Source organism: Gambusia affinis, linkage group LG02, assembly GCF_019740435.1.
Source record: "Gambusia affinis linkage group LG02, SWU_Gaff_1.0, whole genome shotgun sequence".
In the NCBI taxonomy this organism is placed as follows: Eukaryota; Metazoa; Chordata; class Actinopteri; order Cyprinodontiformes; family Poeciliidae; genus Gambusia; species Gambusia affinis.
This window is the reverse complement of record NC_057869.1, coordinates 18,859,659-18,876,383: the sequence shown is the minus strand read 5'-3', so window position 1 is coordinate 18,876,383 and position 16,725 is coordinate 18,859,659. Positions and strand designations below refer to the sequence as shown.

At 36.7% G+C, this 16,725-nt stretch overlaps 1 protein-coding gene across 1 annotated transcript; it reads left to right on the top strand.

The window, feature by feature from the left end:
- The first annotated feature begins 2,634 nt into the window (after window positions 1-2,634).
- tmem276b (transmembrane protein 276b) lies at window positions 2,635-15,085 on the top strand. Its single transcript, XM_044100629.1, has 4 exons — window positions 2,635-3,318; window positions 7,510-7,623; window positions 11,638-11,775; window positions 12,000-15,085. The coding sequence occupies exons 1-4, from the start codon at window positions 2,940-2,942 to the stop codon at window positions 12,245-12,247; spliced, it is 879 nt and encodes a 292-aa protein (XP_043956564.1). The 5' UTR covers window positions 2,635-2,939; the 3' UTR covers window positions 12,248-15,085.
- Window positions 15,086-16,725: the final 1,640 nt, after the last annotated feature.

The following is a 16,725-nucleotide window of genomic DNA, read 5'->3' as shown; positions in this document are numbered from 1 at the left end:
ACTGCAAAGGGTGATAAATTGTCATATGGAAGCAAGGGGGAGGGGGCAATGACTCTGTGTTCACACATTTCCAGTTTCAGCAGTGTATCTGGCAAGCTTATAATGCCATAACGACTCAGCAGCAGGTCGCCTTCCTTAGTCATCAGGCTTTGAGCAGCTTAATGTCTGTGGGAGCTTTCTTCAGTCACGGCACATAAAAACAACCATCACCACTTGCACTGCAGTGGAAGACCTGGAGCAGGAAACCGTAAACGCAGAGGCAGATGGTACATTCCCGTTCTTATGTCACCATTTCCTCTAAGAATTAAAAGTCCTGCATTCAGTTTTACATTGATGTGATACAGGCACACAGCTTGGTAAAGTCATGAGCAAAGCGTCAACCAGGAGTACGGTAAACAATTAAACCCATTCATCAACAGGATCCTGTAGGTTTCTGCCAGCACAAACACTTAGCTAATTGTAACCAAACCACAAAAACATGAACATTCAGATAATTACCTCTCCAGATACTGATTGACTCTCTGTTCAGATAGAAGGGTGGATGAGTCAACATTTGGTAAAATATATTTGCATTAGCTACTTTACATTCAGCTATATAACTCCAAATCAGACAAGATATGAGAGAGGGTTGATAAAGGTTCACTTTTGACAAATAATGCAAAAAAGATGAAATTTTATTTATTTATTCTGCTCTGACTTCACCCGGCTGGCTTCCCACCACTGAAATTCTGTAAACAACTCTTGTTAGATTCCCATGAAAAAACCTTTGTACCTCCTGAATCATTTCACATTTTCTAATATTACAAACACAAACTTCAATCTATTTATTGGAATCTTATGTAGATTCCAATAAATGCATAACTTAATGCACGCATTAAGTTATGCAGTGCATATACAGTGCATATCTTAAAGTGAAAGGAAAACAAGGAATACTTTTCAAAATAATCCACAAATATCAAAATCAATAAGTGTGGAAAGAAATTTCATAAAGTGTGGCTTTACTTGGCCTTTTGATCAAATAAATAAAGCAACAAGTCATTCGAGGTAACTTTGTACCAACCCTGCACGTCTATGTGCTGGTTTCTACCAAAGAGTATATATATACATATACACACACATATATATATATATATATATATATATATATATATATATATATATATATATATATATATATATATATATATATATATATATATATATATATAAATGTTTGGACATCATTTATATAACAATACCCTGCTTTAAAACGTTCTAAGATTTTTAAATTACATGTCTTGACACAGCTTGGTCTTCATACTGCTAAATGGTTTTCTCCGCCTCCTTTGGAAAGTGGCTTTATTTCTGAGAATAACTTTCACTCAGGTACGTTTACTATTATGTAACTCCTGAAGGTCATTTTCTGCTTGTAAAAGAGGCTGAAGCATGCTGAACTTGTCTGATGTTTTCATTTGTAAATAATTTTCTAAATAACTTTACTAAATTTGTTCTCCTTTGTGTTATTATATATCATAAAACCTCATAAATACAATAAAGCGGTTGGTTGTAAAATAAAATAAAATGCCAAAAAATAAGAAATAGCATTCATTATTTGCAAGTACTCCAGAGTTGTAAATATGAAAGTGAGGGTAAATGTATATTTGTGATCCCTAATGTATTTATTTGCACTTTTTGACAGTATATTTAAGGATTGGGGGAAATTAAAAAATGGACATTGGCATGAAGAACTTTTTTAACGTCAATTACAGATTCTTGAGACAAACTTGTATTTTCAGACATTTGAATAAGGTTTTACAAAATATTTTATTTCTTATTGCCTCAGAAGTTTATTCTATCTACAATAGCAAATATGTAGTTTATCATTAAGGCAAAAGTCACATGATGCTGTGTACCCCAAGGTTCAATTTTGGGGGCTGCTTCTATTTAATAGCAATATGATTCCACTAATTCAGATGATAAAAATAAGATAACGTAATTTATTTGAGAGGTCATTCCAAACAGAGCTGATGAAAAACTGTGTGCTGGAGGGACAACTTGCTAAGGTTGGACATTTTAACTAAAAATTATTGTGGGAGAGGATGCTCAATACCATGTGTGCATACATTTTTCAATTTTTCAAATCTGTCAAATTTTTTTATATAATCATTCCACCCTGAAAAAAGAAAGCACAAACTTAGAATGAGTTTTAGGAGGAGAAATATAGCTACTGTACTTCTGAAAGGCATTTTAGATCATGGTTTTCCCTTTGTTTCCTTCAAACGTTCATCAAAACGAAAGTTTATATATACAGTATATATATATATATATATATATATATATATATATATATATATATATATATATATATATATATATATATATATATATATATATATATATATATATATATATATATATATATATATATATATAACATTTGTTTTTCTGCTATTTATTGTGTGACCAATCATTTCCAAAATAGGTTTAAACGTAAAACCACACATACACATCGGATTTATACATTTACAAAAGTGGTGGAAAAAAAACAACAAAAAAACGCTCATCGACGCATAACTAATAGTTACCACTCCCCCCCTCAAAAGGAGAACATATTTCTGTCTGCTCCCCATCCCTCAGCAACCTGGAGGAGAGACAGCGCAACTACATCACCTCCCCTGCCTCCTCCTCACAGCGTTGGTCGCCATCCATCCCCTCTCCTCCTCCTGTACCATAACAGATGGTGGGAACAACATTTCATGCACCGGGCACCACAACAATAGACCGCAGCATCCCGTGCACCCCGTTACGGCCTTGCAGCATCATGATCCCGGCGAAGGACTGCAGGAAGCTCTGAGTGCCGTCGTGAATTGTTTCACGCCGGTACCAGCCAAAACCATCACCACCACGGCCACGGAGGAACCTTCTTGCCACTGTTTGGGCTCTCCGCCGAGCAAAGGAAGATGGCCGCTATGAAAATATTAACCAGCGCTGGGCTTTTCTTGGCTTTTTGCGCGCTGGGTCTCCTCGCTATGGCGATCTGCACCGACTACTGGTACGAGACCGACGCCAGGAGACACCGAGAGAGGTGCAAAAACTATGCCAACAAGCGGAACGACCCCGGTTACATCTACATTTCAAACCACAACCTCCCCCTCCAGATGCCTCCAAAAACCGGCCCAGATGCTGCTCCTCTCGTTAGGGGGAAGCGGCACTTTCTGCCCGCGTCGTCGTCAATGGAGTCCCACTGCAGCCGACAGTTCAACTCTACCGTCTCCGGGCTTTGGAGGAAATGTCACCGGGAAGGATTCGACCTGGAGACCGAGGACCTTATTTACAAAGGTAAACAGAGGGGGGATGGAGACCTGGCTGTTGATGTACAGCAGGCCGTGATTCTCGGCGATGAGCTCACACCTAAGCTGACATGAAGCAGAGCAATCCAGATGCTTCATACAGTGATGGGTTTCCGCGTTGAAATGTTATATATAATATCACTTGGCAATTTTCCGTGTTGTGATCGTTCTCTGTCCGTGGTGCTGAAAGAATCACACTGTTACAGAATCAGAACCCTTTTCACTGCCTAGCATGCTGTATGTATGTGTATATATATATATATATATATATATATATATATATATATATATATATATATATATATATATATATATATATATGTAAATTCTGTAAGGTATACACATGCATACATAGTAGATGCCCTCCCCCATCCAGTTATTAACTCAGCTTTCTTCGTTATTGATCTTTTGTCTGTTAATGATAATGGTATAGCTCCTGAGGTTACTTGTTGTGCAGGAACTTGATTCAGTTTAGATTCCAGAGACACAATTAGATGAAAAATGACATTTCCTCTAATTGTGGCCCCTGTCCAATTCAGTCAGTTACAAAAACTGAGCACTTGCACAACAACATGGAGTTTCCTATCTAGTGAAACAGCTGTCAATGTTATTATCTTGTGAAATGTTTTGAGTGGTGTCAGATGAGCCTTTATTGACCAGTTGACCTTAAAACAACCTAAAAAAAAACAAGAATGAAACTGTCACTTCTAGCAACTCATTTTGTCAAATATCAACCACTTATGCCTCTTTTTTAGTTATCCTAAATTTTCAGATTAATGTTGACAAATTATTACACAATAATCATTACAACGGATTAAGCTTATTTGACAAGTCTTGTTTTTATTTCATTTTTCTTTGCCTCAGATTTTTTTTAAATAACATACTAATCTCTGTGAGTTCATTGGGGAGTCCCAGGTTTTAAAAAAATGGTCTCAGTTTTAAACATAATAAAATATTTATAGAGATTTTAATGCAGCAGGATGTAAATGTTTTATGCAGTCAAATCTAATAGATGTTATTTCCCAGATTTGAAAGCGGTGTCTGATTCGGAAATTCCCATTTCACTCATTTCATGTTTGAGTTGTTGCTAAGTGAAAGTAGCAGCACTGATAACAAAGTAAGTTGATTTTGTTCATAGATTATTCACTTAAGCCAGTAACAGTTATCAAAAGAAAGTAAGAGACTGCTATTTTCCTTTTCCACTTATTTGATTGTGTGTTTTTAGGACATAAATGTCAAACATTAGTTATCTTGTTTGGAGTTTTAGATCGAGCATGTGTATCTACATGCACAGCAATTAATATGGCCAAAAATACCTTAATTGGGATTCTGTGTCAGATCTTTGTTTACCAAGTAGAATGTTAATTTGAACCTAAAACACACAATAGAAAACATCTCTTATCTTAGAGTAGTGTTGAAAAAGTCAGGTGTTGTAAGTAAAGGTGATCTAGACTCTAAATTACATAATATTTGTTTGATCTGTTCTGATTGAAATTGTGGGACTTTACAGATTTTTCTTAAAATTTTATCAGTGTGGATTCATTAGACCAGTAATTGGTAGAATAAACACAAATGGAGTAAAAATATTAAACACTGAGAAAATTAAATGGAAATACTGCAGTCATTATTGATTGTCCAAATGTTCGAAAGTATTAATTTATATTTGCTTATTATTTTAAAGGGAAGTGGGTATTAACATACATAGCTTTTTGAGCTACATATCATGCTATAATGTTATTCCCTCATCTGAAGCGTTGCTTTGATTCTTTAATGCATGTTTGAGAAATTCTTTAATCTTCCAAGGCAACCATTTGGCGATCCACCAGCGCTGCCTTTTCCACACAGCTGCAGTCTTTAAGCTGAGCTTCTGCATCACATAATACCCCTACCCCACTCAGCTCCTCCAGACTAGTGGCAGCAACAATTAGCAAGCATCTGGTGGAACTCAGGTGCTTGCTGAGGTCATCATAGGAACTACTTCTCAGTGCAACGCTCCAAAGAATGTTGTAAACAACTTAACAAGAAGCATTGTTGTGATGATGTGATGAAGGCTGAGTGTCAGAAAGAGCAGGAACTTCTTAAAGAGACAGAGGCCCAATTTCAAGGCGTTTATTTGCAAAGTCACATTTCTTTTAAGTCATGTTTGATATATCAGCGTTTTTATAACAACTGAAGGTAACATAGTTACTAGATTATACTATAAAATGGCTTTATGTGCCTGGAAAAGAGATTATACTGCCCCTGTAAGCTGAGATCTGGCGGACAACTTAAAAATTGTGTTATACCCATTCAGAATAAACATGTTTTTATGTTCTTGTCAGTAGGGGTGTAACAATACTAATATGTATTGACAGAATACTAGGTCTGTCAGTACTCATGCACAGATTGAATACAGCACTGTTTTGCACTTGAACACGTACAGAATGTTTATGTTCAGAACTAAGCGAACAATGCAGTTTTATAACTTTAGAAAGCAACACCAAAACAAAGCAAAGACGATTCCCAGCTGTCACTGATCTGTGGCCTTCGGGAACATCAAGGTTTTCCTGCAGCTACAGCAGAGAAAGTAAGCTTCACTGAACCAAAACTTTATGTCAACGTATGCATCTTTCAAGGAATGCTGCTCACTCTGCACTTAGCTGAATTTCACACCTGAAACAAGGTAAACATAACTGATGGTAAAGAAAAATCAGCTCCAAATGGCTACTTTAGCATCCAATCATCCCAAACTCCACACATCTCAGCTGCATTGGAGTAATCTCTGCTGATGAGAAGGGATTGTCCCAACACTCGGACATACTGCATTCAGCTAGAGCCGGGGCTCTACATTATTGAAATATTTTAAAGCAACTCCAAAGTGATTTAAAGATGTTTTATTCTCAAATATTGGCAAACTCTCATTTAAATCAACAATGAATGTTTTCAAGTAGTTACTTTGTAGGTATTGGCTATGCCTCCATAGACTAATTTATTTCTTAAGATATGCAACAAAATATCTAGCAATGTGATATGTGATAAATGTGAAAAGACTTTCTGTCTTTTCACATTTTTTAAGTTTTACAAAATGATGAAATCAAATAATATCAGATATTGAAAATGATTATTTTATTAGAACCGACATGGGAAAAAACCCCACACATTTATAACTATTTTCTAGTTGAAGCATGCCAAAAAAACAAATACATATCAAACCATAATGTTTGTAGACATTACACAGTTACCAAATTAATATTAGCATGGATTTTCTTTAAGATTTTCTTATGAAGTGGGAATCTTAGAGGTTGGTTTCAGCAGTGAACAATCCCATTTACTAATCACTTAAATCCCAACTTGAGATGCTTTCTTTCTATCTTGGTGTAATTTATATGGACCAGCACTGCTAGGTTGATATAAATCTATTTGCTCGTTTTATGTTTTCAATGTCACCAATGTATGTGGTATCAGATCTGAGGTTAGTAGATGTGAAGTGAGGGGGTGGGGGGGCAAAATAGCATATTTTCATCACCAGTAATTTTATTGTCATATTCCAGTTTTCTTTTCTTTATTTACATAAGGACACATCATGACAGATTATAGCCTCGTACGCCATTCCCAAGAGCTACCATCTAAAGCCTTGAAGATACAGTAAACAAAAGAGCTGTACCTCCTGTTGTGTTTTGAGCGAAAGATTGTCTGCATTGTGGCCTTCTTCAAGAAATGTAACAAAAATGTTTATGTCGCCATAGACCTATGAAAGAAACTCCAGTTTATTTTAATAAATGAGTCTTTATTTCAGTATTTAAAGTGTTAATTTGCTCAGAAACTGCTAAAAAGGAGCCAGAGCGAGAATACAGAGAAGGACTCTGAAAAACAAAATTCATGCTCAAAATATGATGAGATTCACTTTAAATCAGAACATTTACATATGAAACCTTTGGGAGTGTAATCCATGTACCACATTGTTTCCTAATCCCTCTTTAATTACTGTGCTAGAGTGGGGAACAACAAGGTTAAAAGGCCCAGCTCGGAAAATTAAAACTCAGACAGGGTGAAAAATAAGTGCTATGTCTGTGCACACATCGTCGCATCATCCCAGAAAAAAAGAGCAAAGGTTTAAGATGCAATTCTAACTTCATTCTCTCCTTCAGTAAACCTTGCTGCTCTGATTATGACTGTCTTTTTCATTTTGTCTTTTTACCAGGAGTAATTCAGAGATGTACCCCAGTCAAGTATCACTATTCCTCGTCCATCCTTCCAAGGAATTTACCCATCAACATCACAAAGACCATACGTCAGGATGAGTGGCATGCTCTCCGTAAGTCTCATAGTCTCTCTCTGTCTGTTATGCCATTTTTAGTCATCTCAAAATGACTAAAAATGTCATATATTTTTCTCATTTATCTCTTGAGCTTGATGAAATGTGAAAACAAAATTTTTTTAAAAGCATTAATGAGTATGATCTGGGACCAGTCTTGTTGGTTTTGCTTTGCACATATTTATTACATATGGCTTTCTTTCCAAGTTGTTGTCAAACAACTCAAACTTTCAGTAACATTTAATTTGTTGTCTTTAAGTATTTTAAAGCCTATCTCCTCCCTCTTGTTGCACGGCAACAATGGCGGCTGTAATAATTAGTGGTGTGCCACTGCTCAGGGAATAAATCAGCCGTCCTCCAATCAGAAGGTCAATTATTCATTCACTGATTATCTCACTCTATTTGTCAGGGAACATGTATAGCGGCAATTTGCTCACCGATGTATTCAGCATGTGTAGCTTGTGCGATTGGCAGCAATGTGCAATTTACATATAGAAAATGAAATCCAGTTGAATCACCACATGTGGTTTACTAAAATAAACCACATGTGGTTTATTCTAGTAAAAACGTTTGGACAAAAGTAACTTACTTCACAAAGGAGAACTACGATCTACCTTATCGTCACTGTAACAATATAAAAGTAGGACAGAATGATTTATTACGTATAATACATTTAGGTTAAACCTACACTAGATACTTCCTCATGAAATCCCTTAGACCAACACAGTTTCACAAGACTGTTTAATTTATAGTATTATGCAAAACGTTTGTGAAATACACAAGATGAATGTGTGGAGCACCTGTCAGATCAGATTCAGGTTTTAAAATGAAAAGATGTGCCCTAAAGGCTAAATGTGACCCACCAGTAGCAGAGCTGAATGAAAGCTGTAATTCCTAAAATTGCCAGAGATGGAGTCCAGTTTAGCACGCTGCTCCATGAGAACACCCGCTGATATGTTGACGAGTTAGTTCTGAATTTTATGATGGCGAGCTTGCCCAGTTTTACCGAAAGAAAGCATCCCCAAGTCATGCCACTTGCACCTCCATGCAGGTTATTTTCTGGAATGCTGAATTTGATTTATGTTAAACATGTAATCGGATGTCAAAATTTTTGTCAACTTTCTACCTGGCACGTTTTAGTCTGGCCTTTGTGTTTTTCTTAGAAATCAGAGGCTTTGTTTTTGCATACCTCCTATGTAGGTCACACCTGTGCAGGACCTTTCTGAGCATAAAGGCATGTGTTCCTTCAAAAGATGCAACACCTTTCTGAAGGAGTTCTCCAAGCTCCTCTGAGATTTAAACAGGGTGTATTTCTTTCAGAAAGTTGACAAGGTTCTCATCATGTTGACCTGACATGCCTGTTTGTGATTTTAGCCGTTTGAAGTGTTAATGCCTATTTTATTGCTACCCATTAAGTGCATTTTCATTGATTTTAAAGAAGAAAATAAAAGTCTTTAATTTTGGTTGTTTATTTATATTACCTACAGTATAACAATTTTTTGCAACAGGCCAAACTCCACAGATTTTAGTTAGTTTAGTAACAAATTAGTTGAGTCCATCACATCATGTTATCACGGTTCATGCATAATCATGACTGCACACATTTACAAAGCATGTCGACCACTTCTTTAAAAATATTTATTTATTGTTCTGTTTAGTGACGCCGGTAGTGAAAGCTGATACAGGCAGATTAGGCAATGCTTCCTTTGCTTGATTCTTTAGTCAAGCAAAGGAAGAACATACCTACTTGGACAAGCAACAGAATAAGCGACGTAGCATTTGGGAGCTCTAACTATTGCAGCAGAGGAATTGTTAGTGATGGACAGTGAAAGTTCCCCTCCTTGGGCAGAAGTAAATATGGAGTTTTTGTCATTATATATTTTTTTACTGTTTTAGAAAGACAGGCGGCACTTTTTTGGGTACACCTTGCAAACACAATATTGCACTCCTTTTCTTTCAGAGAGCTTTCAGAAATAGTATTCTGAATAATCTGGTTGTAGTGCATGTTTATTCAAGGCACTGCGGTTTTTTTATGATCTTGAACCAGTCATGCTGCTTCTCCTCTGACCTCTGAAATCAAGAAGATATTATCGCTCTCACTGGATATTATTCTCTTTTCAGACTCTTCTCTGCAATCCTGAGAGATAGTTGTGTGTGGAAAATCCCAGCAGATGAGCAGTTTATTACATAGTAAACTGAAAAATCACATTTTTCCCCATTCAGATTCTAGGTTTTAACATAAGAATTTTTTCTTCAACAAGATACTATATGCATCATGTAACTGTCTGATTTTTCATTTATTTTTATCAAGCAACTAGAGGTTAACTCAATTAACAATAACTTTTTCAGAGGCAGTGTCAAGATGTTGCATGGACTACATTTTCTTCCTATATCTATATTTTATGTCATCCAATCATAATGAGAAAAAGTTGTTTTGCTCCTTTAATATTTTGCAGGTGTAGCTGGAGAATGTCTCTCAGTTTTGATCAGCTGTTTCCTAATAGGACCACAAGCATATTTAATCCCAATATGGAATCACTTAAAACATTTTTATTTGTGGTATTTATAACCACAACGTTGTAATTTACCACACAGAAAATCAAAAGAAATAGAAACATTTTTCTTTCAAGTTTCATGTATTTGTGGTTTTTATTCATACACCTAGCAAAGATTTAAAATAGGTTTACTTGAACCAAAAAAATAATAATTTCTGATGTGGAAATAAGAATATGTCTTTGGCTTTGAGCCTAGAAGGTCTCCTTGGTATCACCCTAAGTTTTATCCTCCTTGACCGATTATCTGTTAGATTCCAGTTCAGACTCTGAATCCACTTCAATAGATTGCTAAGACCGATAATCTATGGAAACAAGCGATGGTTAACCAACCATTGTGGCACTAGACATAGAAGAAAGCAAACAGAGATTGCAATCCCAAGCGACCGCAACATCAAGAACAAGTAAGATAAGAAATGTATTTTATTTCAGTCACAAAACTCCTCTGTAGATCTTTAAATAAATCTTGATCAGCCAATTTTGCTGAATTTAGAAGTTTGCATTTGGTTTCTAGGCTCCGGTCTCTTCACACCATGCTGCTCAACATGTCACAGAGTGATGGGCACATCTCTGCTTCCTAAACATGTCTACCAGATGTCAGGAAGTGAGGAGAAGATATCTGACCTCGGAGCTCAAGGGGGATGATGGGGTGGTGGAGGGGCTGAGAGGAAACAAGCAAAAGCTGGCAGCAGCAGCAGCGGCTGGCCGGCCGGCCGGCAGGCAGGCAGGCAGAACAAGATGTGCAGAGTGCAGCAGAATACCTCGCAGCTTAACTAGACCACCGAAAATGTTAGACTATGCTTCATATAGTCTCCAAAGTGTGTGAAGGATCACAAATGAAGCAGCAGCACAGCAGAAGTTGACACCTAAACTAGCTAGTAGGTGTCGCCTACATACATACACACACAATGAGAAAAACCTGTGTTCCCTTAGCTCATCATGGTAAAACCTCCTGAAAGCTTAAAAATGCAATATTTGCAATGAAGCTTGCTACGATTGTAAAGAAAAAGATCTCACCCTTCCTAAAGAAGCATTGGGTTCATTGTAGGAAATGCATTTTTCTATTCTTCAGATTCTTCCTCTTTGTGCGTGTTGTTCCTTGAAGTGCCAAACCACTTGTATGTTAGATGAATTGGTGACATTTAATTGACCTCAGATCAAATGAGTCATGGTTTTTGTGTTCAGGTTTTTAGTTTTTCTTTTTTTTTTTTGCTTTTGAATTTACATAATGTTTGCATATTCAGTTTAACATGGGTTTATTAGATTCTGGGCTTGCCTTTATTCACCTAGTGTTTTAATTTCTCCCTAAAATACTGGTTTTTCCTTTTTCCTTTTGATCTTTGCACACTAAACTTTAAGCATGTACAGATAAATGAGTAGCTAAATCCAACTTTTAAAGTTTTGAAATTCTTTTTAACACCTCTCTGTCAACGTTGACTCAGCAATATTTCTATCCCTACAGATCTAAGAAGAATGACAGCTGGCTTTGTGGGCATGGCCGTGTCCATCATTCTCTTTGGTTGGATCATTGGAGTGCTGGGATGCTGCCAGCAGCATGACCTCATGCAATATGTAGCCGGCCTACTCTTTCTCATGGGAGGTACTGTGAAAGCACCCCTACACACATACACACACTCGCATGCAGACAGAATCTGATTTTCATCCAATTACTGTGTTTATTTGGTGACGGCCGAGAGCACATTTGGGTTAACATGAGAAAGCAGATCAATCGCTTGCAGTAACGTGATCTTGCAGCGCATTAGGGAATTTTAGCATCAGTCAGGAGTCCCTTTAAATCACTTTTGGTCTCTTCTGCTCACACAGGAACATGTTGCATCATCTCCTTGTGCACATGTGTGGCAGGAATCAACTTCGAGTTGTCCCGCTACCCGCGCTACATGTACGGCCTCCCTGAAGACATTAGCCATGGCTATGGTTGGTCCATGTTTTGTGCCTGGGGGGGCCTCGGCCTCACATTGCTGGCTGGCTTCCTCTGCACTCTGGCTCCCTCCTTGAGCACGCCCGCTCGCACGACAACCCACAAGCCGAGGCAGGAGAACGGAACCGTGTGACATGAGGTGTCACAAGGAGACTGACCCACCAAACGCACAAAGCACACCTTTCCATGTTTAACTCTGAAACAGTTCTCGTGTAATCACCGTATCACAACACCCTCAACATGGCCATATCCTTTCAGTGTACAGTGTGCCTGATCTGTGACAAAAACGCAACAAAATAAAAGGTGAACTTCACACATCAAACCCCTCGATGGACCTTCAGGAACATGAAGAACAACTTGTACAGCAGCTCATGAGTGGGAAACGGCTTCAAAAAGGCCTCTTTGTTGTTGTTGTTTGTTTTGATTTCTGAGATGCAGTTTTCTGGCGCTTTAAAGAGAACAGATATCTCTGAATAGAATTACTCTTAAAATGGTGCTCTTTGAAACAAATAAAGCCACTTACACTCCTACAAAGGAAACACACATGCAAGCACATATCTTCTCAGTTCCTCTGGAGAAATCCTGAGAGAAATCCTCAAAAATGTCAACGAGACAAACGTCAGTCCAGAACATCCTGATCTCTGATCTATGTCATTGTTTGTAATGAAGAAAAAAAAAGGTATTTTGTTGCTTGTATCTTAGTGAAAAACACAAACTGGTATAAAAAAATTAATCAGCTGCATAAGGTTGTAAAAATATAACACCGGTGTGATATATCACACTAGAGAAAATTAACCTCAAACATGAAAGAAAATGCATTTCTATGTAGAACCACATGTGTGTGTGAAATGAATTTTTTTTTTTTTACTTTTCTCTCCTAAAGGTAAACGAGGTTAAGAATGATTTATAAACCCAAAAGCCAAGTAAAACAAAACAACAAAAAAAACCCATAAAAAATATGACAACAGAGAAGCTGCTGAGCTCTGACCTGATGTTGACGTTATTACTCATGCAGCCCTGTTGCTTGGTGACAGCTTAATAATAACCTGACAGAAACCAAGAAGTGGTACAAAGCTATTAACTAAAGAATATATTTTAGTTTTATCTTAATAATGGCCGCCTTGTTAGTCTTGCAAACTCTGAACACAAGCACATTAAGCTATTTCGGAGAACAAGAAAGGCAACGGTGGTTATCAGTGTAACACCACACTCATGATCTCCTAACTTAATTATGGAGATGCTGTAAAGTCAAACATTGTGAAGAGGGCAAATATCTCCATATCATTTGCAGCACAGAAAACAAGCAGGAAACGGGCAGCGGTCCTAATCAAATGTACTGCTCCCTTTGCAATTAGTGACACTCCTGTTAAAGATCTCTAAAACATCTTAAAATAAATAATTTATTATAGCACCATCAACTGAAGACTTTCAGAAAAAAATTATCTTTAATTTGTGTACATTTACACAGCCGGTGGGGGGAGGGAGAAACTTCATGTTGAGAAATAAAGTGCTTTTTTTGTCTGTTATGTAGTTATTTGTACCCTTAGCAATTTTTCTGAGACTTGAAATTTTCATCTTTGATTTTGTATACTAATTGTTTCCATATTTTAAGATTCAAGCTGCAGGTTGAATCCTAGCGCTTGTCTTTCTGCATAAACCTTTCTCCCTGCGAAAGCAAAGGTTCTCCCCATCTTCACCCCACACTAAAAACATGCCTGTTGGATTAATTGGCTTCTCTAAGAAGCCAATTAAAACCCTGACAAGAAAAGACAGCGTTCAGACAATGGATGGTTTCAGAACTTTTAATTAGTAAACTGTTCCATTTACCTGGAATATAAATTTAATGTGACACCGTCGCACATTTGATTTAGCCACCAGGATGGATAAGCACCCCAGCTAATTTTACCGTTATGCAAAGTAAGGTAGATGGGTAAAAAAAAAAAAAAAGGAAAAGTCATTACTAGAGCACTGCAGCAAATATTGGCGTCTTGGCTTCTCTGAATCTGGTTATTTGAAAAAAAAAAAACAGTCTTTATTATTAGAAATGTAGGGATGTGCAGTTTTTCAAATGCTATCTTGGCTTTTTCTGGAACTGTTCTTAGGGTCAATAGATCAAGACTGAACTTTTTAGCTATATTCCAGATGTGTCTGGAAAAATAATAACAATATGTTTGGAAAAGCCCCTCATGCTCACTGCTATACATATGCTATACTTTCCTTTGCAAATGCTCTTGAAACCTTCCTAGAGTTAAACGGAGTCATGAACTCTTTGAGATGCCAGAAAATTCATCCAGAGTTTCTAAAGGTTAACGATTCAAAACATTTGGCTGAATCAGGGGACAAATGATTCCCCAGGCACAAAATAGACCTTCTTCAATGGACTCATTGTTAAAGAAAACATCTGATGAGGTGAAGAAGAGGCAGCTTCAGAGGTTCAGGACTAGAAACATCCTCTTTCTATATGGTGCAAATACTATAGGAGAGAATTAAGTGCTGATCTACGGTCAAAAAGGGGTTTTGCAGAGTATTAACAGCAGGGGTGCCGGTGATTGAACCGCTGATGATTCTGTGAAAAACATTATTTCTCAACATGGGTTTTTTTTCTACTATGGCGAGTTCATTTAAAAACTCATTTTGATTTATTTTATGCTTCTTTACCAGAGGTGCCAAAAAATGTGAAGAGGGTTATGTACATTATAAATGGAGTTTATTTAATTTGTGATAAAATAAAAATCAGAAATGCAGTGTTTATTCCATAAGAGGTTTAAGACTGAGGCTAGGGTTACCTATCTGACAGTATCACAGTGTCCCTTCTCAAACTGTAAAATATTTTTTTTTCTATTAAGCAAAAACAACCTTTATTGTGTACTAACTTTTAACATGTGAAACTTGCAAAGACATGGAAAATATACTATCACCCATGTTTGTTTTAATTTGTTATTCGATCTTTTTTTTTTTTTTTTTTTTTTTTAAAAAGCACAGACAGTAAGAAACTAGACAAATCTTTGGTGGAAAGCACAACATCCAAATACCAAATAGGTTCTGTTATTGGATGCAACACATGGATTATGAGATATCTCTTTTTTTCTGAGATTTCTGAAATCAACAAGCTGATGGGTACAAGTGGTATTTTAAACTCTTGGGGTTTTCTTATTTAAATTGACAACGAGGATAGAGTTTAAATGATTAACACTTCGTTTGTTAAAAAAATATTGTACTTGTGTATTATATGATTAAATATTGTGAGTAGCTCTGAAAGTCATGTTGAGCCAAAAATGATTTAATATTCAGTTTAAATAAAAAAAAAAACACACTTATCTTTATTTTTTCCAGTGATCATTTCAGGTATTAGGAATTAACAGAGAACATCACCTTCCAGAGATTATTACTGTTTCTCACTGACTAGAACAACTTCATTAAAAAATACAATAACTTTCATCAGTGGTTCATGATGTCAGGTGTTGATTACCTGGTATGAGTCTTGATCATCCTTCTGTCAACTATGTCAAATAGCTCATATCCAATAAGGTGTCATAGTGTGTTAACAACACTTTATGTAATGTTCAGTCCTTCCAGTATTGCCATTAACGAGAAAATTAGCTAACGCATGACTGAAACTTGTACCGTCAGTGTGTGGTGAGATCTTTGCACTTTGCTGCATCATGTAAAGGTCAGTGAGCCTGGAGTGTGAGATAGATATGCTTTTATAAGGTTACATAATGAGGCAAATGAAGATCAGGGCATGTAAGGAGCCTCATTCCACGACGTGTGTTCAGGATCCAGGCTCTTGTATATCAGAAACTCTGAATATGATATATGAAGATTTTTTTGTAAGATTGTGACAAAGAAAATTGACAGAATGCAATGCAACAAGATGATCTGGGTTTCTCAAGTTTTGAGTTTACACCCAAACTCATGTGTATTGATATAAATATCAATAAAAAAAAGTTACAGTAACTGTATGTATAGGTCATTTACTACAAGTATTAGGTGTTGTTGTGACTCAAACACAGTTGCACACCGCCCTTTCAAGATGTTTTGTACATTGTCGGTGGGGAAATTTGACTTCTCTGGCCTTGATGTGCCATCATGCGACCCCTAAGTTTTACAAATATTGTGAAGCACAGAATCACACCTCCCCTGACTTGATTAAAAAAGAACCGCAGCACACCGTAGCAAGACTCTCAAAATATCAAAAAACAAAGAACACTTGAAAACAGTGTTTTCAAGTTTTACAACTCAGATAGGTTGTAAAATCCTTCTCAAGTGGTTCCCTCCTGTGTGTTTCATGAGGAACTTTGTACTGCGAGAGAAAACGCCGCCCCTCAGAGTGGCACGTGTTTCAGTAGCACAGCTATTATTTTCTACAGTTCATTTATACTGGGTGCATCCACTTCAGATGTTGTGTGGGATTAAAAAAGACATTACAGTCTTGCATGATCTCATTAGTTTCTTTCAGTATATGACAAAAAAATAATCTGTGTCCATTTTTATTGATTTATTCTAATGTAATAAAATATGTATTTATTAACATGCTGTGAGTGCTGTTTCTTCTCATCTGTGCCTGCTATCTGCATTGCCGTCCAAGGACATCTGTAAATTATCCTCATT

Coding starts and splice junctions, on each gene's coding strand:
- tmem276b (XM_044100629.1), top strand. CDS start 2,940: ATGGCCGCTATGAAAATATTAACCAGCGCTGGGCTTTTCTTGGCTTTT. Junction 3,319..7,509: donor CGAGGACCTTATTTACAAAG/GTAAACAGAGGG, acceptor TCTTTTTACCAG/GAGTAATTCAGAGATGTACC. Junction 7,624..11,637: donor GGATGAGTGGCATGCTCTCC/GTAAGTCTCATA, acceptor CTATCCCTACAG/ATCTAAGAAGAATGACAGCT.